Source organism: Ranitomeya variabilis, chromosome 1, assembly GCF_051348905.1.
Source record: "Ranitomeya variabilis isolate aRanVar5 chromosome 1, aRanVar5.hap1, whole genome shotgun sequence".
NCBI classification, from domain to species: domain Eukaryota; kingdom Metazoa; phylum Chordata; class Amphibia; order Anura; family Dendrobatidae; genus Ranitomeya; species Ranitomeya variabilis.
The window spans coordinates 742262357-742290066 of record NC_135232.1 but is presented as its reverse complement, the minus strand read 5'-3'; the positions used below and the strand labels follow the sequence as shown (position 1 = coordinate 742290066).

The 27710-nt window shown below is 43.2% G+C and overlaps 1 protein-coding gene across 6 annotated transcripts in view; it reads right to left on the bottom strand.

Moving 5' to 3' along the window:
• BEGAIN (brain enriched guanylate kinase associated) overlaps window positions 1-27710 on the bottom strand; it is a 255185-nt gene that overhangs the window by 161718 nt on the left and 65757 nt on the right. For 3 of the 6 annotated variants that reach the window (XM_077269282.1, XM_077269311.1, XM_077269289.1), the window contains exon 2: window positions 5105-5194. The exons of the other annotated variants lie outside the window; for them this stretch is intronic. In XM_077269282.1, coding sequence (XP_077125397.1) covers window positions 5105-5194 — 90 coding nt within the window. The remainder of the gene's footprint in view (window positions 1-5104; window positions 5195-27710) is intronic. 6 annotated transcript variants of the gene reach the window in all.

The window sequence follows — 27710 nt, the reverse complement described above, 5'->3', positions numbered from 1 at the left end:
TCTTGTAGACACTAATAATATGACTAATATGGTGGAGAAGTTAGAGCAGCCTGCTGTGGCGTAAAATAAAACTTGTGTGAAATATCCAACAAGACCCTCAAACTATCATGGGTCTTTGATAATATTGCTCTTTTCATAGGGTCCAAAAAGACTTTAGGGGCCACGAAAGGCTCCATGGAAACTGCAGACCTCACAAGCACTATAGTAATGCAGAGACCGAGCAAAATTTGACACCAAATAGTAGCTCGTATCCTTGTAGGAAAATTGTATTAAAAAAAATTGTATTAAAATTGATGCATTGCAATGGCCCACGATGGGCCAAACCAATGTCTGCATCAATGACTCATCTTCTTGTTACCGGTTTTGCTCCCCACGTTCCATTCATCCTCGGTTGCTCATTCATTGACACATCGTAGTTTCTGTCTTTGCTGGAGCAACTACAAGAGAAGTCTCAGACATCTCACTGCCATGAATGATTATGGGATAATGGATTAAAATAATGAAACTTATTTTAGGTTATTCACAATAAAAAAATGTAGAGTCTTTATTTTAAGTGTGGTCTCACACACTTATACTCAACTAAAACTTATGAATTATGGTGCAAGAAATGAATTCACTAACGTAACCCCTGCATGGGTAGACTAGATAAACCATGGCCTACTAGAAAAGACAACTATCCCAACAGCGCCCCTAAAGGAAGAGTAAAGCAAAGCAGTTGTTCCATGGTAAATGAGTAACACTACCTGGTCATAGAAAGTCGCAAAATACAGTTGTGCACAAAAGTTTCCATACCCCAGCTTTCTTGGCCATTTTTCAGAGAATATGAATGATAATACCAAAAAAATGTCTCCACTCATGGTTAGTGGTTGGGTGAAGCCATTTATTGTTAAACTACTGTGTTTTCTCTTTTTAAATCATAATGACAACCCAAAACATCCAAATGACCCTGATCAAAAGTTTACATACCCTGGTGATTTTGGCCTGATAACATGCACAGAAGCTGACACAAATGGGTGTGAATGGCTACTAAAGGTAACATCCTCACCTGTGGCCTGTTTGCTTGTAATCAGTGTGTGTGTGCATAAAAGCTGAGTGAGTTTCTGGGATCCAGACTGACTCTTGCATCTTTCATCCAGCATTTCTGGATTGTGAGTCATGGGGAAAGCAAAAGTATTGTCAACGGATCTATGGGAAAAGGTAGTTGAACTGTATAAAACAGGAAAAGGATACAAAAAGATATCGAAGGAACTGATAATGCCAGTCAGCAGCGTTCAAACTGTGACTAACAAATGGAAAATCAGGGGCTCTGTAAACCAAAACCACGGTCAGGTAGACCAAGGAAAATTTCGGCCACAACTGCCAGGAAAATTGTTCGGGATGCAAAGAAAAACCCACAAATAACATCAGCTGAAATACTGAACTCTCTGAAAACTAGCAGTGTGGCTGTTTCAAGATGCACAATAAGGAGGCACTTGAAGACAAGTGGACTGCATGGTCGAGTCGCCAGAAGAAAGCCATTACTGCGCAAATGCCACAAAGTATTTCGCCAACAATACACAAAACAGCACAGAGACAAGCCTCAAAACTTCTGGATCAAGGTAATTTGGAGTGATGAGACCAAAACTGAACTTTTGGCCACAACCATAAGCGTTACATTTTTAGCGAGGTCAACAAGACCTATGATGAAAGGAACACTATTCCTACTTTAAAGTACAGACGTGGATCGCTGATGTTTTCGGGATGTGTCAACTACAAAGGCACAGGAAACTTGGTCAAAGTTGATGGAAACATTAATGTAGCACATTATAAGCAAATACAGGAGGCAAATTTGCAATTATCAGCCCAGAAGCTGCGCATGCATGTAATTGGACCTTCCAACATGATAATGATCCAAAACACAAGGCCAAGTCGACCTGTCATTGGCTACAGCAGAACAAAGTGAAGGTTCTGGAGTGGCCATCTCAGTCTCCTGACCTCAATATCATTGAGCCACTCTGGGGAGATCTCAAGCTCTCAGTTTATGCTAGATAGCCCAGGAATTTACGGGAACTGGAGGCTTTTTGCCAAGAAGAGTGGACAGCTTTATCATCTGAGAAAATAAAGAACCTCATCCACAACTACCACAAAAGACTTCAAGCTGTCATTGATGTTAGAGGGGGCAATACACGGTAATAAGAAATGGGGTATGTAAACTTTTGATCAGTGTCATTTGGATGTTTTGGTTTGTCATTATGATTTAAAAAGAGAAAACACAGTAGTTTGACAATAAATGGCTTCACCCAACCACTAACCATGAGTGAAGAAAAAGTTTTGGTGTTATCATTCATATTCTCTGAAAAAAGGCCAAGAAAGCAAAAATTCTGCCGGGGTATGTAAACTTTTGAGCGCAAATGTACATCCATAGGTTTATTTGAAAAGGACCAGTGCACCAATGGAAAGATGATTTGATATTCTACCCGCACGTCTCTCATGTTGCTGAGCCCACACCCGGCATTTCATATTATATATCTTGTACGCAGCAGAAATAAAATATGCCTCTCAGAATCAGTTTAATTGTGACAGCAAACATGACTGATCCGGTTACATGGAGCATCGAAAGATGCATCATAAAACAGATATCCTCAAACCAGGAGTAGTCCGATCACCAACGGGACCAATTAAATCTTGTTTGTGTTGTACCAGAGACGGAGTTTACAGGAGGTGGAAAAGTAAGTCTACAAAGAAACACAAATGAAAACAAATAGCTACGGTTGTGCAGTTGTGAAAGGCCACAGGATACAGGGACTCTGGCATTGTGAAGGGAGGAAAAAAAAAATCAAAAGTCTCAATTACTAACCCATGTCTCCTTATTAAGTCCAAAATTTTTGATATTGGAATTAAAAAACCCTCAAATATTATCCACCCGCCCTCCTGGTCCTCTGTAATCATGGATCTCTGGTAATGAGCCTTGAAAACAATCAACTGTCCCATATCCAGTTTGGAGAGACTTTTGGGGTGGTTGGTGCATCTCCTGCTCAGTCATAGCTCTGTTATTGGGCACAGATGCAGTTTAATATAATGCTGGAGCATCCACCATTCTCCAGTGCTTTCTGAGAATCACCATGGCCCTTGGAGAAGACAGCAGAGCGTGGAGATCTGCTCCGCTCAGCTGTGGGGCAGTGAAAGCATCATAATGGGGAAAGGAAGTCTGGGGCACCATAGTGAGCAAGTGTGTGTAGGGGTCGGTGGGAGACTATGGGGACATTATACAGTGTGTGGGGCTCTAGGGGCATCATAATATGGGAAAGGAAGTGTGGGGGACCATAGTGAGCGAGTGTGTGTAGGGGGGCGTGGGGGACTATGGGGATATTATAGTGTGTGGGGGCTCTAAGGGCACCATAATGTCTTGTAGGGTTACAGCAGGGGTCTCATTCTATGTGAGTACATCATTGTGTGGAGGGACTGTGGAGGCATCGCTGTGTGGAGGGAAACCTTTCCATGGAAGGACTGTGGAGGCATCATTGTGTGGAAGGGAACCTTTCCATGGAAGGACTGTGGAGTCACCATTGTGTGAAGGAGAACCTTTACATGGAGGGACTGTGGAGGCATCGTTGTGTGGAAGGGAACCTTTGCCTGTAGGGATTGTGGAGGCATCATTGTGTGGAGGGGAACCTTTGCCTGTAGGGATTGTGGAGGCATCATTGTGTGGAGGGGAACCTTTCCATGGAGGAACTGTGAAGGCATTGTTGTGTGGAGGGGGACCTTTGCATGGAGGGACTGTGGAGGCATCATTGTGTGGAGGGGCACTGGAGGGACTTCATATTGTGTTGGGCCATCTTTGGGGTGTTAACTGCATGGAGACCATAAAGGGTCATAAACTGCATGTATACACTAAGGGGCTTCTTTAGGGGCATTTTTTGTGTGGGAAAAAAACTGGGCTGGTTTAGAGGTGTAACTTAACTGTCAAAAAAAATTACAGCGACGAGCTGCAATCACCTTTACCTGTTCTTCACAGATTGGAGGTATGATAACAAATGGGTTTTGGGTAAGGCCACTGATTGTCAATAAATGTAATGTTTTTAATAACGATCACCTAAAAGAGGAGATCAGCTTTAAAAGGTCCACAAAAACAAAATGACTGGCTTATTTAAAAAGCTAAATCATCCCCTCAGGACACGTCTGATAATGCGAGTACATGAATCAGTTCTGGATTCTGTTACATGTCTGAACTTACTTTTTTCCTGTAAAATGATTTTAAATACGTTATATGGAAATTCAAATTGACAACAATTATGGCCCCATTACTGCTCCTTAAAGAGGACCTTTCGCCATGTAAAAAGTGACCATTTTCTGCTTATATATTACTCCCACTAATCCCCTGAGTATTCTGTTGGGTTTTTTTTGTATTTGCCACATGCTTATAGCAATATGGCTTTTAATTTTGTGCTCATTTCATGCTCTTTACCAAGGGGCGGTGCTCAGAAGGTAATAATGAAAAGCAGCCTGAAGACCCGCCCCAGAGGAACCTATGAGCAATGCCCCCAGAGAAGACTATAAAAAATAATTATAAAATTTATAAATTATAAAATTACATTTCTAATTATAATAACTATAAATTTGCACTAAATAAAAAGCCTCATATCTCTGGAACTGTATGGTAGATTAAAAGAAAAAAAGGCATAGTCAGGGAAGTGATGGGAATAGAATAAGAGCAAAAGCTGGACACTTTTGATCCGGTGTCAGGTTCTCTTTAAGAGGCCTTCTGTCTTTTTTTCTTGGGGCTCTGGCCTGCAAAATTTTCTAAAATTATAAACTGAAATCCCTTTTTTAACATTCCTCTCCCAGCAATAGGATATCAAATTGTAACAGCTTAGTAATAGATGGAAGCCACAGACTTCAGATCACTACCTTATACAATGCCATTTATCCAGGCAGACTTGTGATCTAGTGGTTTTGCTTTTTCTACACCTTGGACATGGATCATAATGACTGATGAGATGAGTGTGTACAAAGACATATCGCTAGAGCAAGTGCCACCCTTTATACAAAGCATCAGTGGTATCAAAAGGAAAAACAACGCAAAGGTCACAACAAAATTCACCAACACAACATTACATGTAGTTACCTGTCCCAGAGGTTAGGAGAAGATTTTGCGTGACTGTCTTGCAGAATTTTAGGTTGCCACAGACAGGTGGGTACCCAGGAATTTCGTACCCTGCAGCATAAAGGATAAACCATGGCTAGATATGGCTCATACAGTATCAAACTCCATCACCAGGATCCACCATGTAAATGACATAACGTAATGCATCTTTTGGGTCCGTTACTTACACAAAATGGAAGCTTGTCCCAAAAATCATGAAAATAAAAGTTAGTACGAGGGTGTTATACATCAGTCCATATATAACGGCTTTTAAAATCACTTCTGTCCTCCATAAATCTGGCCATCTTATCGATTTGGTGCTAATGAGGTAACAGACCATAAACTTCAACTTCTAATGCAATGGTCTATTCTTTACTCGCTTAGTGGAAAATTACATTTGATAGCTTATTTTAAAAAAAATGTGGCCAAAATCATTTTCCTAAGGAAGGACACTACTGCAAATGGCAAAAAAATTTACTTGGGTTTCAATTGCCTCCATTTCTGACTCTGGGACTGTGATGAAACCTGCATTAAAAGGAAATGCTCTTCACCTTTTAAGGCTGCATTCAGGCATGCAGTTTTTTTAAGTGGATCAAAAAGAAAAGACCAAAGTAAATCCGATGTAGAACTAGAAGTTACACCTGGATCCCAGAGCTGAAGGGGAAACCAACCACGAGAAGACACCAATATTCTAATGGTGGTGGAGGCCCTCCTAATGACTCCTAATCACTGTGCTTTGGCTCCACAGTCATTTTTGGGTTTCATTTTTAAACTAGAAATGTAATTTGGCTCCATTGTGTAATTGGGTCAGTCACCCAACCTTAGTGCCTTCATGCAGAAAATAGGTGTTAAAGTGTGCATCACCAAGTACATAGATGTGGCCCTTCCCCACAAGCGCTCAGTGACCCAGGCTCCTGTACAGCGCTCTTACTACTACACCTCCTCACACTGTGACGACTCTTCTCCCCCACACTCATAGTTGGGAGACCCCCTACTACAGATGTGGAGTCCGGATCTAAGCACTTGGCACTAGTCCGTATTTTCTGCATGAAGCTAGCAAGATCGGATAATCAGCCCTATTACAACATGCAGCAAAATTACATTTCTAGCTTAAACATAACAAAAAAAATCCATTGTGACTTTTTCCAGGTATGGCTCTGCAGCATCAGAGAATCCAACCCAAGAACTTCCACTTTGTGCAGTTTAGGGACACCTTAATAAAATAATGGCCCAAGTGAAAAGATCATGTTATAAGATGGTGGTGGTGGTCAACGCACTTCAGTAACATTCATGGTCACAATGAAAAAGTGCAAGTAAATAAATATATGATGAGGCCTCTCATATGACGTGATGGAGTATACTGGGATAGTGTTCTGTCTGCGGGGGCATGTGGTGGCAGGACTGGACCTACCGCACTCTCCTAATCACAAGTTCTGAGAGTCTCCTGAAGAATGACATTTATCCACCTCTCAGATGGATGACGCCTCATACTTGGCTCCAGAGGCGTCACTTCTGGCCCCCAATACAAAACATTTACCAGGACCCCACATGCCATGTGCCAGTTATGTTACTGGTGCCATAGGCACGAGAACCCAGGTACAACGGCCACCTCTGCAAACCTCTCAGTGTCTATCATTGACACCCAGTGTGCTGGACCATTATTATTTATATGGGTTGAATGACTGATGGAATTTCACAGCTTTCTAAGTATTGGGAATGATCAATAATCCCTCTGCAGAAAACCAATTTTTCAAGACTTGCACCATATTTTTATGTGATTTGGATTTAAAATTATAATATGATACAAGATGAAAATTGTGCTGCAAAATTCTGGTACAAGGTAAGCCAACAAATTACGGTGCAAATATGGGCCCCGATTCATCAATATTGGTTTTCTTTTAAGTAATTTTTTTGTCTTCACTGTTTTTGCTAGTGGACCTTGTGACAAATACTTCCAAATGGCACGCGATGTCTGTCATTTGCTTTACGTATGCCTTTTTTTTAGTAAAATATTGCATGATACTTTCCATAAGGCACAAGTTAGTCTTCAATTGCGGGGTGAAAAATAGATTTTGTACTCCACCAAGGTAGACGATTCCACAAAAATTTTGCGTCAGTTTAAAAGTTTGTAAATGATAAAATAGATGAAAACATCTGTGAAATTAAAACACTGAAATCGGAAAAAAAAATAGAAGAGGTGGGAAAAAATCACAGCATAAAAATGCCACAAAAGCTATAATGAATTTGGTTTAAAAATAAAAATGCCTAAAATCTAAATGTTGGTGCACAAAAAAAAGCACAAAAAGATTGATGAATCTGGGTCTTGGTCCAGAATGGATAAAAGATATACCAGATTTATCAAGCAGCAAGGAACACTATGATAAATGTGGCACATTTTAAGTCTACGAATTATACAATGGAGAAGAAGCAAGCTACTTCCTCCCACACCAGTCATCTATGAACTACACTTCCCAGCATTCCTTCATTTTAATTTAGTAAAAGTAACAATATTCATAGTCTGTAAATAATGGTCAAGGGTGTGGTGTCCTCTGACTGATCCATCGGAGGCTGATTTACTGCATGGTTTAGAAGGGAGACGTTCCATTTTTGAGACAGACTGCTGGGAGAGTTGTACGGGTAAATGCACACGTTGTGTTTTTACTGCAGATTTCCTTCACAGTTTTGCATGTGGACAGGGCTGCCAACAGAGTATTACTGCCCTTAACGGCGTATGGGGCCCGGTTTGCAGACGGGGCCCAGACCGGGCCCCATCTTCTACTCACTGGGCCCCAACTGCAGAATTCTGTCGGTTGAGTAACAGAGCGTGGGTCCTGGAGACACATCGGGGTAGAATGGAGACACATGGGGGCATAATGGAAACACATGGGGGTAGAATGGAGACATGTGGGGCAGAATGTAGACACATGGGCAGAATGGAGACACATGGGGGCAGAATGGAGACACATGGGGGCAGAATGGAGACACATGGGGGCATAATGGAAACACATGGGGGTAGAATGGAGACATGTGGGGCAGAATGTAGACACATGGGCAGAATGGAGACACATGGGGGCAGAATGGAGACACATGGGGGCAGAATGGAGACACATGGGGGCATAATGGAAACACATGGGGGTAGAATGGAGACATGTGGGGCAGAATGTAGACACATGGGGCAGAATGTAGACACATTGGCAGAATGTAGACTCATGAGACAGAATGGAGAGACATGGGGAAAAATGGAGACAGATGGGGCCGAATGAAGACACATGGACCGAATGGAGACACATGGGCAGAATGGAAAAACATGGGGGAAGAATGTAGACACATGTGGCAGAATGAAAAAACAAGGGGGCAGAATGGAGACACATGGGGCAGAATGGAGAGACATGGGGCAGAATGGAGACAGATGGGGCAGAATGGAGACAGATGGGGCAGAATGGAGAGACATGGGGCAGAATGGAGACAGATGGGGCAGAATGGAGACAGATGGGGCAAAATAAAGACACATGGGGCAGAATGGAGACATGTGGGGGCAGAATGTAGGAACGTGGGCAGAATGGAGAAACATGGGGACAGAATGGAGAGACATGAGGCAGAATGGAGGGACATGGTGCAGAATGGAGAGACATGGGGCAGGATGGAGAGACATCGGGGCAGGATGGAGAGACATCAGGGCAGGATGGAGAGACATGGTGGCAGAATGGACACAACATGGGGCAGAATGGAAAAGACATGTGGGCAGAATGGAGATGACATGGGGCAGAATGGAGATGACATGGGGCAGATTGGAGACACATGGGGCAGAATGGAGACACATGGGGCAGAATGGAGACACATTGGCAGAATGTAGACTCATGAGACAGAATGGAGAGACATGGGGAAAAATGGAGACAGATGGGGCCGAATGAAGACACATGGACCTAATGGAGACACATGGGCAGAATGGAAAAACATGGGTCAAGAATGGAGACACATGGGGCAGAATGGAAAAACATGGGGGAAGAATGTAGACACATGTGGCAGAATGAAAAAACAAGGGGGCAGAATGGAGACACATGGGGCAGAATGGAGAGACATGGGGCAGAATGGAGACAGATGGGGCAGAATGGAGACAGATGGGGCAGAATGAAGACACATGGGGCAGAATGGAGACATGTGGGGGCAGAATGTAGGAACATGGGCAGAATGGAGAAACATGGGGACAGAATGGAGAGACATGAGGCAGAATGGAGGGACATGGGGCAGAATGGAGAGACATGGGGGCAGGATGGAGAGACATCGGGGCAGGATGGAGAGACATCAGGGCAGGATGGAGAGACATGGTGGCAGAATGGAGATGACATGGGGCAGATTGGAGACACATGGGGCAGAATGGAGACACATGGGGCAGAATGGAGACGACATGGGGCAGAATGGAGACGACATGGGGCAGAATGGAGACGACATGGGCGCAGTATTCAGACACATGGGGCCAGGATGGGAGAACATATGGAGCCAGAATAGGAGAACATATGGGGCAAAATGGAGAAGACATGGGGGCAGGAATAGAAGAACACAAGGAAGGGCCCAGGAATGGGAGAGAACATAAGGGACTAGGTATGAGACATCACAAGGGGCCAGGAATGAGAGACATGGGGGCAGAATCGAGACACGTGGGTTAGAATGGAGACACATGGGGCAGAATGGAGAGACATGGGGCAGAATGGAGAGACATGGGGCAGAATGGAGACACATGGGAGCAGGATGGACAGACATGGGGGCAGGATAGACAGTCATGGGGCAGAATGGACACAACATGGGGCAGAATGGAGAAGACATGGGGGCAGAATGGAGACGACATGGGGGAAGAATTCAGACACATTGGGCCAGGATGGGAGAACATATGGAGCCAGAACAGAAGAACATAGGGGGCAGAATGGAGAAGAAGACATGGGGGCAGGATGGAGAAGACATGGGGGCAGGAATAGGAGCACACAAGGGGCCAGGAATGGGAGTACATGAGGGGCCAGAAATGGGAGAACATAAGGGGCCAGGTATGAGATACCACAAGGGGCCAGGAATGAGACATGTGGGGTCCATAATGCAGTACATATGGGACCAGGCTATGGGACATTATTACTGAGGGGGCTAATTAAAGGATACTAGTACTGCTGTGATGTATTTTATACTTGAGGATGCTGTTTTCAGTGGGGCAGTGGGGGATGTCGTGTTAATGTGCAGGGCAATACTGTCGCTTTTTTGTGTTATTTTTCTACAGAGAGAAGTCCTTGTTGGAAGTGATGGTGAACTCCACTGGATGAAGATGAAAGACTTCAACTAGAGATGTCACCGGTCAGTCACAGTGTTACCTGTACACTGTACATATCATACAGTGTATAGTGTCAGAGCTCCTGTGTATAATGTCACTGGTGATCCCTGTATTACCTGTACACTTATACTGTATACAAAGCTCCTGTGTATAAATATCACTGGTGATCATTGCATTACCTGTACACCGTATTGCTATTCATATTTCATATATTTCACATAGACATGCTTTAGCACTACAGAGTGCAACTTTTTTTTATTGTATTTACTGTAAAACCTGTACACTGACACTATATACAGAGCTCCTGTGTATAATCTCACTTGATCATTGTATTACCTGTAATGACAAAAAGACTAACTGACACTTCCAAACTAATGTGAAGAGGTGCAAACTAGGAGCAGCTACCTTCATATACAATATTGTATATGGAGGTAGCTGCTCCTAGTTGGCACCTGTTCACATTAGCTTGGAAATTCCAGACAGTCTTTTTGTCATTGTATATTAGCTTTCTGGCCGAGCACTCCGCCCATCAGCATATGGTGGATTTTAATTGCAGCATTGTCGTTCGTTGATGAGCATGCATGAATTTGCCAAATTATGTGCTAGGCATCTCATTTTTTTCCTAGTATCCAGAAGCAGTATTGCTATTCATATTTCATATATTTCACATAGACATGCTTTAGCACTACAGAGTGCAACTTTTTTAATTTATTTTATTTAATGTATTACCTGTACACTGACACTATATACAGAACTCCTGTGTATAATGTCACTGGTGATCACTGTATTACCTGTACACTGACGCTATGTACAGAGCTCCTGTGTATGTCACTGGTGATCCCTGTATTACCTGTACACTGACACTATATACAGAACTCCTGTGTATAATGTCATTGGTGATCACTGTATTACCTGTACTCAAACTAATTACTGAGCTCCTGTGTATAATGTTACTGGTGATCCCGTTATTACCTGTGCACAATACACTTTATACAGAGCTCCTGTGTATAATGTCACTGGTGATCACTGTATTACGTGTACACTGACACTATATACAAAGCTCCTATGTATAATGTCACTGGTGATCACTGTATTACCTGTACACTGGCACTATATACAGAGCTCCTGTGTATAATGTCACTGGTGATCACTGTATTACCTGTACACTACCACTATATACAGAGCTGCTGTGTTTAATATCACTGATGATCATTGTATTACCTGTACACTAACACTATACACTGTATACTAAGTACAGAGCTCCTGTGCATAATGGCACTTATGGTAATATTAGATTGTAGTTTTTTATTAATGATCAGTATTGTAGCATTCGGTCACTATGTGGTGGTAATATGTGGTCTGGACATGGTGCGGTGGTATTTGTTCCTTGTATGCGGTATTATTTAGTCACTATGTGGTGGTAATATATGGTCCAGTCATGGTGTGGCGGTATTTGTTCCTTGTATGACCCTTGTATTATGGCTGTGTATGTAATCTGGTGTTCGATGTGAACTGCTATTGTGTGATTGGTGAGGACGTGGTACAGAAGTGGAGTTTTTCCAAGAGTGGGCGGTGGGACTGTGGAAGGTTCAAGGGGTGGATGCGGTATGGGGACCTGAAATTTGCAGCGTAATATAGTTCCAGCAAAGTCCATAAGATTTCCAAATACGTCTACACACGGGGAATTTCCATGCAGAGAGGATTTGGAAATCCACAGCATGTCAATTTTGTGTTATGAATGCACTACTTTTGCTGCTGAGTTTCACAGTAAAGTTAGCATTTTTATGCTGGGTCAATTTACGTTACAGAAATTTCTGCAACTGAAATTGTTCATTCAGATTAATGGAACAGTTGGAGAACGTTACACAACAAAATTCGCAGAGTGGGAATTCAATTTAAAGGGGTTACTCCCTTTCAGTTAAATTTCATCTTCTGGTGCAACTTGGAATAAAATAAAATGAACAATGCTTTACTCGCCTTCCCCGGGTCCACCGGCGTGTTTTCACTGCTGCTCCTGGTGTCTGGGATAATTATCTGTGGTGCTGACAACTCGTCAACATCGCAGGAGCTAATCAGTGAGCTCGTGGCCTTGCCAGTGTAGATGGAATACCCAAACAGAGACACACAGCTTACTGACTGGCTGTAAATGTCACGTCAGGACAACAGCCATTGTCAGACATGAGAAGCAGCGGTGGAGACTTGCTGGTGGATCCAGGCAAGGTGAGTACAGCTTGTCTATTTTTTTCTATACCAAACTGTGCTAGGGGACGAAGTTTAAAGACGCACTACTCCCATAAAAGTTTTTATCCTCTTAATATATTGCAGTCATCATATTACACAGCACCTTGTACGTACAACTGCTAATCTTGTCTTTCTACCCAGATAATTCTTCTTTTCTCTGCTATATGTAGAAATAGGAATAGGAAGTCTCTTGTTCCTGCATAAACCATTCCCCTTTCATCTCTTGACCTGACTGCTCCATCCTCCCCCTGCCAGGGACTTTTGCAGTGACTTATGACTCATACAGTGAAAATTGACCTCCTGTTTCTATATAAAGCTTATAAGGATTCAGCTCGTCAGTTATTAATCACGAGATGTCATAGACCTAATGGAAGAGAGAATTATTATCTGGGTAGAAAACCAAAATGAGCCATTGCAAGGACAGTGCTGTACAATATGATGACTGCAATATATTAAGAGGACAAAAATTGTGACGGGAGTGCATTTTTAATTGAAAGGGCACAGGCCCTTTAAGAGTAAATTGAGAATGAATAACTCTGTTGCAGAGAACCCTATACCATAGGCTGAAGATATCATGTTGATTTTACCCTTTGCATTAGGATTAATAAAATCTGCAATGAAAATCTGCAGAAAAAACATCCATCAGGTGCAGGTGAAATTTTTTAATTCTCATCTTTTTAGCTGGTACAATTTAATGCTGTGGAGAATCCTTAGCTAGTACACGCCATGTGCATTTACCCTAATACGACCTAGTGACAACCAAAGTAGCTCCATGAGAACAATTATGGCTGCCAATTATCGCTGTCAGACAGCTACTTCCTATTTAAAGGGAATATGACAACTGATACATGCTGCCTAACCCACAGGGCACGGGACTATTTAATAGTGGAGCGACACAAGAGACTACAGTATTTGGACAGACTGGTCCCTGATGGCTTCTACCCTTTCCCTACAAGCGCACCTGGATCCAGCAGCAAGTAACAGCTGTCAGGTTCCCTAAAAGAGCAGCTCACAACATGGTTAAAAGAAACATTTTAGAACAAAACTGAAACATTTGCAAACATCATATTATTTATTACTAAATGGCAATCATCAAATTTAAACCATTTGCAGATTTCTACTGTTAGATAGAACAGATCTGCAGAGCAAAATCCCGAACCATAGATGACCATGAGGAGAAAGCACAGTGTTAGGTGATACATTGTTGTCACTTTCCTTAATTTGCACACATTGATATACAAAGCAACTGCCACAAAGCAACAGAGATGCAGGCTGGTCCATAGACACAACATCGGCACACGCTGATCTAACTAGGCGTAATGATGACTGTAAAGAGCATCGACATCTCTGGATTGTACTCCACACACATTTACACAGCAGTACATGAAATGTAATAGGCAAACAAAGGTGCTGGTCTCTGGGAGGTACACAGAAATGACTGAACCATGAAAAAAACACAAACGTCTGATCTACAAAGTACATCTCTCCAAGCTCTGAAGCACAAACTTGATGTTATTTTTACCATGGTAAGAACATTAACCAAAGCTCAGTGTTACCCCCTACAGAGTTATGGAATTTGCAGTAAAGAAAGAGAAAGCAATATGTTGTAAAAAAAAAAGAAACTACTGATAAATTGCAATAACAAAATAAATAACAACTATGCAAACCACATAGTCAAGAATATAACTAGTGTAAGGCTATGTGCCCAAGTTGCAGAAATGCTGCGGAAATGTTCACAGCATTTCCGCAACTCCCTGCCGCAATTCGCATGCGTTTTCCCACAAAACACAAGCCTTTGGCAAGCGTTTTTACAGGCGATTTGAAGAATCGCTTGGAAAAGTGATCGACAGGTTGGTCACACTTGTCAAGCATAGTGCTTGACAAGTGTGACCAACATTTTACTATTGATGCTGCCTATGCAGCATCAATAGTAAAAGATAGAATGTTAAAAATAACAAAATAAAAAATAAGGTTATTCTCACCTTCCGACGGCCCCCGATCTCCTCAGCGGCGCTCCCGAAACATTCCGTTCCCAGGGATGTTTTGCGCGAAGGATCTTTGTGACGTCACGGTCGCGTGATGCGACGTCATCTCAGGTGATTCGCGCAATGCATCCCTTGGAACGGAAGCCGCCGCGTGCACCGCTGAGAGCCAGGAGGACTCCGGGGGCCATCAGAAGGTAAGTATATCCATATTATTTATTTTAATTCTTTTTTTTTTAATAGGAATATTGTACCCAGGGCCTAAAGGAGAGTCTCCTCTCCTCCAAACCCAGGGTACCCTCCGCACATGAAGCGCTCACTTTACTCATGGTGGGCATAGCCACATGCGTAAAGTGAGCATTTCAATGCAATCCAATGGTGGCGTAATTGCCGTGATTCTGCAGAAATAATAAACATGCTGCGGATTTTACCGCTATGCGATTCCACAGTGGGAAAATCCGCAGCATGGGCACAGCAACTGCAGAATCCCATAGGATTGCATTGGAATGCGTTTTTAAACTTTTTTTAAGCGTTTCCGCCGCCACAAACAATGCAGCAGAAACGCATAAAAACCGTGGGCACACAGCCTAATACTGACCCCTATGTGCAAGAATATAACTACTATAATACTGCCCTATGTACAAGAATATGACTACTATAATACTGCCCTATGTACAAGAATATAACTACTATAATACTGCCCCTATGTACAAGAATATAACTACTATAATACTGCCCTATGTACAAGAATATAACTAGTATAATACTGCTCCTATGTACAAGAATATAACTACTATAATACTGCCCCTATGTATAAGAATATAACTACTATATTACTGCCCTACTTACAAGAATATAACTAGTATAATACTGCTCCTATGTACAAGAATATAACTACTATAATACTGCCCCCCTATATACAAGAAAACAACTTATATAATACTGCCTCTATGTACAAGAATATAACTACTATAATACTGCCCTATGTACAGGAATATAACTAGTATAATACTGCTCCTATGTATAAGAATATAACTACTATAACACTGCCCTATGTACAAGAACATTGCTATAATACTGCTTCTATGTACAAGGGTTTAAACTACTATAATGCTGCCCCCTATGTACAAGAATATAACTACTATAATACTGCCTCTATGTACAAGAATATAACTACTATAATACTGCTCCTATGTACAAGAATATAACTACTATAATACTGCCCACATGTACAAGAATATAGCTACTATAATACTGCCCCCATGTACAAGAATATAACTACTATAATACTGCTCCCATGTGCAAGAATACAACTACTATAATACTGCCCCTATGTACAAGAATATAGCTACTATAATACTGCCCCTATGTGCAAGAATATAACTACTATAATACTGCTCCTATGTACAAGAATATAACTACTATACTGCTCCTATGTACAAGAATATAACTACTATAATACTGCCCCCATGTACAAGAATATAACTACTATAATACTGCTCCTATATACAAGAATATAACTACTATACTACTGCTCCTATGTACAAGAATATAACTACTATAATACTGATCCTATGTACAAGAATATAACTACTATAATACTGCCTCCTGTGTACAAGAATATAACTACTATAATACTGCCCCCATGTACAAGAATATAATTACTATAATACTGCCCCCTTCCTTCATAGAATAATATAACTATAATCTCATTTATTTGGTGCAGCAGGACACATTCAAACAGAATACATGGCATCCTCATTCTTGTGATTGTGGAATTCCTAGCAGCCTGACACCCTAAACCCATCTATTGGTTAGCACCTGTAACTGAAGTACCCTTCTAAATGTCAAATTCTTACTGTCTGTTAGCACCACTGGAGGGAGCTGACTGTAAACTGTTTTACTATTGAGTTCAATGTGTGAGCTGTATACAGTGTGTTACTAAGCTCCCTCTTGTGGTAGCTGCAGGTAGCAAGTCGTTGCCGTTTAACTAGGTACAGTATATGCAGGGGATTTTGACCTCTGTATCAGTAAAGTGGAGCCTTGGTCACTATGAAGCTATAATAAGTGAATTAATCATCAGACTAATTATTCTGTTTAAAATCCATATTTATTTTTCTCATGTCCTATGCTACATTTATCATTAAATATTATAAACTAGATGGTGGCCCAATTCTAACGCATCGGGTATTCTAGAATATGTATGTATGTATATAGCAGCCACATAGTATATAGCACAGGCCACGACATATTGTAGAATACCCGATGCGTTAATACATGCCACGCAGTATATAACAGTGGCCACGCAGTATATAACACTGCCTACGTAGTATATAACATTGCCCACGTAGTATATAGCAGCCACGCAGCATATAACACAGCTCACGTAGTATAACACAGCCCAAACAGTATATAACACAGCCCACGCAGTATATACCACAGCCTACGCAGTATATAACACAGCCCTCATACTATATAACACAGCCCACGCAGTATATAGCACAGCCCACGCAGTAAATAACATTGCCCACATAGTATATAACACTGCCCATGTAGTATATAACGCAGCCCACGTAGTATATAACACAGCCCATGCAGTATATAACACAGCCCACATACTATATAACACAGCCCACGCAGTATATAACACAACCCACGCAGTATATAACATTGCCCACATAGTATATAACACTGCCCATGTAGTATATAGCAGCCATGTAGTATATAACGCAGCCCACATAGTATATAACACTGCCCACGCAGTATATAGCAGCCATGTAGTATATAACGCAGCCCACGCAGTATAACACAGCCCAAACAGTATATAACACAGCCCACGCAGTATATAACACAGCCCACATACTATATAACACAGCCCACGCAGTATATAACACAGCCCACACAGTATATAACATTGCCCACATAGTATATAACACTGCCCATGTAGTATATAGCAGCCATGTAGTATATAACGCAGCCCACGTAGTAAATAACACTGCCCACGCAGTATATAGCAGCCATGTAGTATATAACGCAGCCCACGCAGTATAACACAGCCCAAACAGTATATAACACAGCCCACGCAGTATATAACACAGCCCATGCAGTATATAACACAGCCCACGTACTATATAACACAGCCCACGCAGTATATAACACAGCACACGCAGTATATAACATTGCCCACATAGTATATAACACTGCCCATGTAGTATATAGCAGCCATGTAGTATATAACGCAGCCCACGTAGTATATAACACTGCCCACGCAGTATATAGCACCCATGTAGTATATAACGCAGCCCACGCAGTATATAACACAGCCCACATAGTATTTAACAGTGTGGGCACCATATCCCTGTTTAAAAAAATAATTAAAATAAAAAATAGTTCTATACTCTCCCTCCGTCATCCAGCGAAGCTCTGTCGATGCGCGCGCGCGGCTGCCGCCATCTTCTGTTCCCAGGATGCATTGCGAAATTACCCAGATGACGTAGCAGTCGTGCGCGCCTCGACGGAAGGTGAGAATAGCAGGTGTTTTTTTTTACTATTTTTAACATTAGATCTTTTTACTATTGATGCTGCATAGGCAGCATCAATAGTAAAAAGTTGGTCACACAGGGTTAATAGCAGCGTTAACGGAGTGCGTTACCCGCGGCATAACGCGGTCCGTTAACGCTGCCATTAACCCTTTGTCAGCGCTGACTGCAGGGGAGTATGGAGCGGGCGCCGGGCACTGACTGGACGGGAGTAGGGAGGGACCAATTCTCATGTGCCCATCGCTGATTGGTTGCGGCAGCCAGGACAGGCAGCTGGCGAGACCAATCAGCGACGCGGGATTTCGGTGACGGAAGTTGCAGACAGACAGAAGGACAGACAGAAAGACGGAAGTACCCCTTTTACAATTATATAGTAGATCTGCATCCATGGGCTGAGTCATATTTCAGCATTGCGCCCCCCAGAATGGCATGACATTTGAGATCATGCATCGCTGTTGGTCTTAGCTCGTTGACTGGCAGAGAAGAGAGAGTGAGCAGTAAATGCATCGAGACACGAGTGGGTGTGAGGTTAATTTTCATCTCCAAGGTCTCCGGGAATACTAATGTATCCTTAAAATACCTAGCAAACCATAGAAGAATGCATTGTTGGTGGACCCTTAAGGGCCTCTCAGACCCCCAGCAATCAGTTGTGATCTGAAAGAAACTGTGGCAGCAAGCGTTCAATTTCACTGAAGAGGCAAAATAGGTGAAATTAAAGAGAATCTGTCAGTAGGATCGAACCTCCCAAGCCGTCTATATCGGTATGTAGGCCATAAGAAGCTGAATAAAACAATTCCTTCATATCTACGATCCGATATTTTATTCTTGAGAAATCCACATTTTTCCTAATATGTAAATGAGCTGTTAAGCAGTTAAAGAGTTTGTCCATTCATTGTTATATTAAAAAAATATTTTATATTATAAAAAATGTTCAAAACAAACAGTCTTGGCATAGCGTATGCTCCCTTTACTGGTCCCCTGCTGGTTCTCTTTCAGTACCATAGGTTACAACCAGATAGAGAGAGACTGGCTGCCATACAGATATCTGACTGCAAAGATGACGCATTGGACGCTGCGGCTAGTGATTGGCTTCAGTGGTCACATGCCAAATCCCTGGAGATGGTGGTGGCACGTGCAGCCCTTGGATAACTCGTTTAACCCTTAAACCAACAGAGCATAATGACTCACTTACTCCTTATTTTCACTCTGAATACAGATGGACTGGATACATACAGCTCTGGCAAAAATTAAGAGAGTACCACATCTAAACCCTGTCATGGGCAGCCCAATCTCCAGACCTGAACCCCATTGAAAACCTCTGGAATGTAATCAAGAGGATGATGGATAGTCACAAGCCATCAAGCAAAGAAGAACTGCTTACATTTTTGCGCCAGAAGCAGTGTGAACGACTGGTGGAAAGCATGCCAAGACGCATGAAAGCTGTGATTAAAAATCATGGTTATTCCACAAAATATTGATTTCTGAACTCTTCCCGAGTTACAACATTAGTATTGTTGCTTTTAAATGATTAAGAACTTGTTTTCTTTGCATTATTTGAAGTCCGAAAGCACTGTGGGTTTTTTTTAGATGTTCACCATTTTCCTTTGTCAGAAAAAAAATACAAAATGTATTGCTTGGAAATTCGGAGACTTGTTGTCAGTAGTTTATAGAATAAAAGAACAATTTACATTTTACTCAAAAATATACCTATGAAGAGAAAATTGTGACAAACTGAGCATTTTGCAGTGGTCTCTTAATTTTTGCCAGAGCTGTAGATACATATGGTCATAATCTACTAGTTATGGAGCAGGAACATCCTTTGCAAATCCTTGGATGGACACATCCTTTAAGTAGACTCATCAGTTGCTGCTTCTCGAGTTCTTTGTCTATACAGATGTTAAAATTAAACAGAAATGGAGAAATGTGCCCAAATTATGTAGACAAAGAGATTTAATGTTCCAGATCTGTAATCAAAATCAAGCGTACAATGCATCTCACTGAAGTCTCTGCTTTCCTGCGTGAAGCCTCATTATCCCCATAGGATGGAGTCACATGGAGCAGTTCTCATTAGTGACAGACACATTGATGAATGCGTCAGGCTTAGAATTCCTCCGGGCTGAAGTATTGTGCTATCAGGTGACATTCTGGGCAGGTTCCTGACTTGTTCCAGGCACAGGTGCCAGTGAACTGCTTACACAGCTAAAATGTAAGAGATGGGAGTCTTGGGATTGAGAATGCCAAAGAGGAACATGTGGGGAATTCCTAAGAATAGCAGGCAAACACAACATACCAGGTCCTAAGTAGGTTCTTCCCCTCTATATGTTTATATGGGCAGGAGGTATGGGTAACGTGCCAGCGGGAGTGCTAGCAACCCCACTGCGTTGGCTATGGTAGTTAGTTAATTGGCTACTGCAGAAAAAGGAATCTTTGTCACAGATGAAAGATGCCTAGTTATGGCTTCGCATTAGGCTGTAAGTGATACAGTCACCTTCACGCACCTTAGTCCTTAATTACAGGTGCCACAAAGGACATCTCCTATCCACATGCCTGATAGGAGACTATGGGGCACCACCAATCAGGTAGGCAAGTGGCAATACCCCCATCCATCACAGAAAAAAGACATTTTTAGAAAGATGGTCATACATGTGCCCTGCTGCTTCATCAAATGTCTTTGGGGCTGACGGAAGCCTAGAGACATTGAGTAGAGCGGCCAACTCCCCTACTGCAGATAGTTAGTCTTCCCTAACTATCTACCAAAAGACTAGATTAGTTTACTACAATTCTGACAACATATCCTCTGAAAAAAACTTGAATCCCACCTATTTCCTTTCTTTCTTTCAATGTTCTTTTTATTGAAAAGATTTAATTAATTGAAGTCTGGGGTCACCTCCCGACCGACTGCCCCCCGGCCGTAAGCCCGCCCGCCTGCACCCCTGCTTGCCCCCCTGCCTCCTTGAAGACATCATACTCACCCTACTCCAGCGATGCCTGGTCTCAGCGCCGGCAGGTCATCCTGTGTGAGCGGTCCCGTGGTACCGCTCATTAAGGTGATGAATATGGACGCATATTCATGACCTTAATGAGCGGTACCACGGGACCGCTCACGCAGCAAGAAGGTGCTGCGCCAGGACAGAGATCATGGAGGGATGTTCGGCACGGTGTGGGAAAGGTGAGTATGACAGCCAGGGAGGAGAAGGGGGAGGATGAAGGAGGACGGGGAGTATGAAGCACCATGTGTGGCCATTATACAGTATGGAGCATCATGTGGGGTCACTATACAGTGTTAAGCATCATGCGGGGTCATCATACAGTATGGAGCATCATGTGTGGCCATTATACAGTATTGAGCATCATTTGTGGCCATTATACAGTATAGAGCACTGTGTGGCCATTATACAGTATGGAGCATCATGTGTGGCTATTATACAGTATAGAGCACTGTGTGGCCATTATACAGTATTGAGCATCATGTGGGGCCATTATACAGTATGAAGCACTGTGTGGTCATTATACAGTATGGAGCATCATGTGTGGCCATTATACAGTATGGAGCATCATGTGTGGCCATTATACAGAATAGAGCACTGTGTGGCCATTATACAGTATTGAGCATCATATGGGGCCATTATACAGTATGGAGCACTGTGTGGTGTTATGGTTCTCAATGGCAAGAGAACATAGCCCCGCAAACATAAGAACTAGCTCTTGGAAGGATGGAAACTAAACTGACCATGAACTAAACCTGCCGCACAACTAACAGTAGCCGGGTAGCGTAGCCTGCGTTTTATCCCTAGACGCCCAGCGCCAGCCGGAGGACTAACTAATCCTGGCAGAGGAAAATACAGTCCTGGCTCACCTCTAGAGAAATTTCCCCGAAAGGCAGACAGAGGCCCCCACATATATTGGCGGTGATTTTAGATGAAAATGACAAACGTAGTATGAAAATAGGTTTAGCAAAATCGAGGTCCGCTTACTAGATAGCAGGAAGACAGAAAGGGCACTTTCATGGTCAGCTAAAAACCCTATCAAAACACATCCTGAAATTACTTTAAGACTCTAGTATTAACTCATAACATCAGAGTGGCAATTTCAGATCACAAGAGCTTTCCAGACACAGAAACGAAACTGAAGCTGTGAGCTGGAACAAAATGCAAAAAACAAACAAGGACAAAAGTCCACTTAGCTGGGAGTTGTCTAGAAGCAGGAACATGCACAGAAAGGCTTCTGATTACAATGTTGACCGGCATGGAAGTGACAGAGGAGCAAGGTTAAATAGCGACTCCCACATCCTGATGGGAACAGGTGAACAGAGGGGATGATGCACACAAGTTCAATTCCACCAGTGGCCACCGGGGGAGCCCAAAATCCAATTTCACAACAGTATCCCCCCCTCAAGGAGGGGGCACCGAACCCTCACCAGAACCACCAGGGCGATCAGGATGAGCCCTATGAAAGGCACGGACCAGATCGGAGGCATGAACATCAGAGGCAGTCACCCAAGAATTATCCTCCTGACCGTATCCCTTCCATTTGACCAGATACTGGAGTTTCCGTCTGGAAATACGGGAGTCCAAGATTTTTTCCACAACGTACTCCAACTCGCCCTCAACCAACACCGGAGCAGGAGGCTCAACGGAAGGCACAACCGGTACCTCATACCTGCGCAATAATGACCGATGAAAAACATTATGAATAGAAAAAGATGCAGGGAGGTCCAAACGGAAGGACACAGGGTTAAGAATCTCCAATATCTTGTACGGGCCGATGAACCGAGGCTTAAACTTAGGAGAAGAAACCCTCATAGGGACAAAACGAGAAGACAACCACACCAAGTCCCCGACACAAAGCCGAGGACCAACCCGACGCCGGCGGTTGGCAAAAAGCTGAGTCTTCTCCTGGGACAACTTCAAATTGTCCACTACCTGCCCCCAAATCTGATGCAACCTCTCCACCACAGCATCCACTCCAGGACAATCCGAAGATTCCACCTGACCGGAGGAAAATCGAGGATGAAACCCCGAATTACAGAAAAAAGGAGACACCAAGGTGGCAGAGCTGGCCCGATTATTGAGGGCAAACTCCGCTAAAGGCAAAAAAGCAACCCAATCATCCTGATCTGCAGACACAAAACACCTCAAATATGTCTCCAAGGTCTGATTCGTCCGCTCGGTCTGGCCATTAGTCTGAGGATGGAAAGCAGACGAGAAAGACAAATCTATGCCCATCCTAGCACAGAATGCCCGCCAAAATCTAGACACGAATTGGGTTCCTCTGTCAGAAACGATATTCTCCGGAATACCATGCAAACGAACCACATTTTGAAAAAACAGAGGAACCAACTCGGAAGAAGAGGGCAACTTAGGCAGGGGAACCAAATGGACCATCTTAGAGAAACGGTCGCACACCACCCAGATGACAGACATCTTCTGAGAAACAGGAAGATCTGAAATAAAATCCATCGAGATGTGCGTCCAAGGCCTCTTCGGGATAGGCAAGGGCAACAACAATCCACTAGCCCGAGAACAACAAGGCTTGGCCCGAGCACAAACGTCACAAGACTGCACAAAGCCTCGTACATCTCGTGACAGGGAAGGCCACCAGAAGGACCTTGCCACCAAATCCCTGGTACCAAAGATTCCAGGATGACCTGCCAACGCAGAAGAATGAACCTCAGAAATGACTTTACTGGTCCAATCATCAGGAACAAACAGTCTACCAGGTGGGCAACGATCAGGTCTATCCGCCTGAAACTCCTGCAAGGCCCGCCGCAGGTCTGGAGAAACGGCAGACAATATCACTCCATCCTTAAGGATACCTGTAGGTTCTGAATTACCAGGGGAGTCAGGCTCAAAACTCCTAGAAAGGGCATCCGCCTTAACATTCTTAGAACCCGGTAGGTATGACACCACAAAATTAAACCGAGAGAAAAACAACGACCAGCGCGCCTGTCTAGGATTCAGGCGTCTGGCGGACTCAAGATAAATTAAATTTTTGTGGTCGGTCAATACCACCACCTGATGTCTAGCCCCCTCAAGCCAATGACGCCACTCCTCAAAAGCCCACTTCATGGCCAAAAGCTCCCGATTCCCAATATCATAATTCCGCTCGGCGGGCGAAAATTTACGAGAAAAAAAAGCACAAGGTTTCATCACGGAGCAGTCGGAACTTCTCTGCGACAAAACCGCCCCAGCTCCGATTTCAGAAGCGTCGACCTCAACCTGAAAAGGAAGAACAACATCAGGCTGACGCAACACAGGGGCGGAAGAAAAGCGGCGCTTAAGCTCCCGAAAGGCCTCCACAGCAGCAGGGGACCAATCAGCAACATCAGCACCCTTCTTAGTCAAATCAGTCAATGGTTTAACAACATCAGAAAAACCAGCAATAAATCGACGATAAGCGTTAGCAAAGCCCAAAAATTTCTGAAGACTCTTAAGAGAAGAGGGTTGCGTCCAATCACAAATAGCCTGAACCTTGACAGGATCCATCTCGATGGAAGAGGGGGAAAAAATGTATCCCAAGAAGGAAATCTTTTGCACCCCAAAAACGCACTTAGAACCCTTCACACACAAGGAATTAGACCGCAAAACCTGAAAAACCCTCCTGACCTGCTGGACATGAGAGTCCCAGTCATCCGAAAAAATCAGAATATCATCCAGATACACAATCATAAATTTATCCAAATAATCACGGAAAATGTCATGCATAAAGGACTGAAAGACTGAAGGGGCATTTGAAAGGCCAAAAGGCATCACCAAATACTCAAAGTGGCCCTCGGGCGTATTAAATGCGGTTTTCCACTCATCCCCCTGCTTAATTCGCACCAAATTATACGCCCCACGGAGATCTATCTTAGAGAACCACTTGGCCCCCTTTATGCGAGCAAACAAATCAGTCAGCAGTGGCAACGGATATTGATATTTAACCGTGATTTTATTCAAAAGCCGATAATCAATACACGGCCTCAAAGAGCCATCTTTCTTAGACACAAAGAAAAAACCGGCTCCTAAGGGAGATGACGAAGGACGAATATGTCCCTTTTCCAAGGACTCCTTTATATATTCTCGCATAGCAGCATGTTCAGGCACAGACAGATTAAATAAACGACCCTTAGGGTATTTACTACCCGGAATCAAATCTATGGCACAATCGCACTCCCGGTGCGGAGGTAATGAACCAAGCTTAGGTTCTTCAAAAACATCACGATAGTCAGACAAGAATTCAGGAATCTCAGAGGGAATAGATGATGAAATGGAAACCAAAGGTACGTCCCCATGCATCCCCTTACATCCCCAGCTTAACACAGACATAGCTTTCCAGTCGAGGACTGGGTTATGAGATTGCAGCCATGGCAATCCAAGCACCAACACATCATGTAGGTTATACAGCACAAGAAAGCGAATAATCTCCTGATGATCCGGATTAATTCGCATAGTTACTTGTGTCCAGTATTGTGGTTTATTAGTAGCCAATGGGGTGGAGTCAATCCCCTTCAGAGGTATAGGAGTTTCAAGAGGCTCTAAATCATACCCACAGCGTTTGGCAAAGGACCAATCCATAAGACTCAAAGCGGCGCCAGAGTCGACATAGGCGTCCGCGGTAATAGATGATAAAGAACAAATCAGGGTCACAGATAGAATAAACTTAGACTGAAAAGTGCCAATTGAAACTGACTTATCAAGCTTCTTAGTACGCTTAGAGCATGCTGATATAACATGAGTTGAATCACCACAATAAAAGCACAACCCATTTTTTCGTCTAAAATTCTGCCGTTCGCTTCTGGACAGAATTCTATCACATTGCATATTCTCTGGCGTCTTCTCAGTAGACACCGCCAACTGGTGCACAGGTTTGCGCTCCCGCAGACGTCTATCGATCTGGATAGCCATTGTCATGGACTCATTCAGACCCGCAGGCACAGGGAACCCCACCATAACATCCTTAATGGCATCAGAGAGACCCTCTCTGAAATTCGCCGCCAGGGCGCACTCATTCCACTGAGTAAGCACAGACCATTTACGGAATTTTTGGCAATATATTTCAACTTCATCTTGCCCCTGAGATAGGGACATCAAGGCTTTTTCCGCCTGAAGCTCTAAATGAGGTTCCTCATAAAGCAACCCCAAGGCCAGAAAAAACGCATCCACATTGAGCAACGCAGGATCCCCTGGAGCCAATGCAAAAGCCCAATCTTGAGGGTCGCCCCGGAGCAAGGAAATCACAATCCTGACCTGCTGAGCAGGATCTCCAGCAGAGCGAGATTTCAGGGACAAAAACAACTTGCAATTATTTTTGAAATTTTGAAAGCAAGATCTATTCCCCGAGAAAAATTCAGGCAAAGGAATTCTAGGTTCAGATATAGGAACCTGAACAACAAAATCTTGTAAATTTTGAACTTTCGTGGTGAGATTATTCAAACCTGCAGCTAAACTCTGAATATCCATTTTAAACAGGTGAACACAGAGCCATTCCAGGATTAGAAGGAGAGAGAGAGAGGAAGGCTGCAATATAGGCAGACTTGCAAGTGATTCAATTGGAAGCACACTCAGAACTGAGGAAAAAAAAAAAAAAAAAAAATCTTCAGCAGACTTCTTTTTTCTCTCCTTTCTCTGCCAATTAATTTAACCCTTTGCGGGCCGGTCAAACTTTTATGGTTCTCAATGGCAAGAGAACATAGCCCCGCAAACAAAAGAACTAGCTCTTGGAAGGATGGAAACTAAACTGACCATGAACTAAACCTGCCGCACAACTAACAGTAGCCGGGTAGCGTAGCCTGCGTTTTATCCCTAGACGCCCAGCGCCAGCCGGAGGACTAACTAATCCTGGCAGAGGAAAATACAGTCCTGGCTCACCTCTAGAGAAATTTCCCCGAAAGGCAGACAGAGGCCCCCACATATATTGGCGGTGATTTTAGATGAAAATGACAAACGTAGTATGAAAATAGGTTTAGCAAAATCGAGGTCCGCTTACTAGATAGCAGGAAGACAGAAAGGGCACTTTCATGGTCAGCTAAAAACCCTATCAAAACACATCCTGAAATTACTTTAAGACTCTAGTATTAACTCATAACATCAGAGTGGCAATTTCAGATCACAAGAGCTTTCCAGACACAGAAACGAAACTGAAGCTGTGAGCTGGAACAAAATGCAAAAAACAAACAAGGACAAAAGTCCACTTAGCTGGGAGTTGTCTAGAAGCAGGAACATGCACAGAAAGGCTTCTGATTACAATGTTGACCGGCATGGAAGTGACAGAGGAGCAAGGTTAAATAGCGACTCCCACATCCTGATGGGAACAGGTGAACAGAGGGGATGATGCACACAAGTTCAATTCCACCAGTGGCCACCGGGGGAGCCCAAAATCCAATTTCACAACAGTGTGGTCATTATACAGTATGGTGCACTGTGTGGCCATTATACAGTATGGAGAATCATGTGCGGCCATTATACAGTATAGAGCACTGTGTGGTCATTATACAGTGTAGAGCACTGTGGGGCCATTATGCAGTATGGAGCACT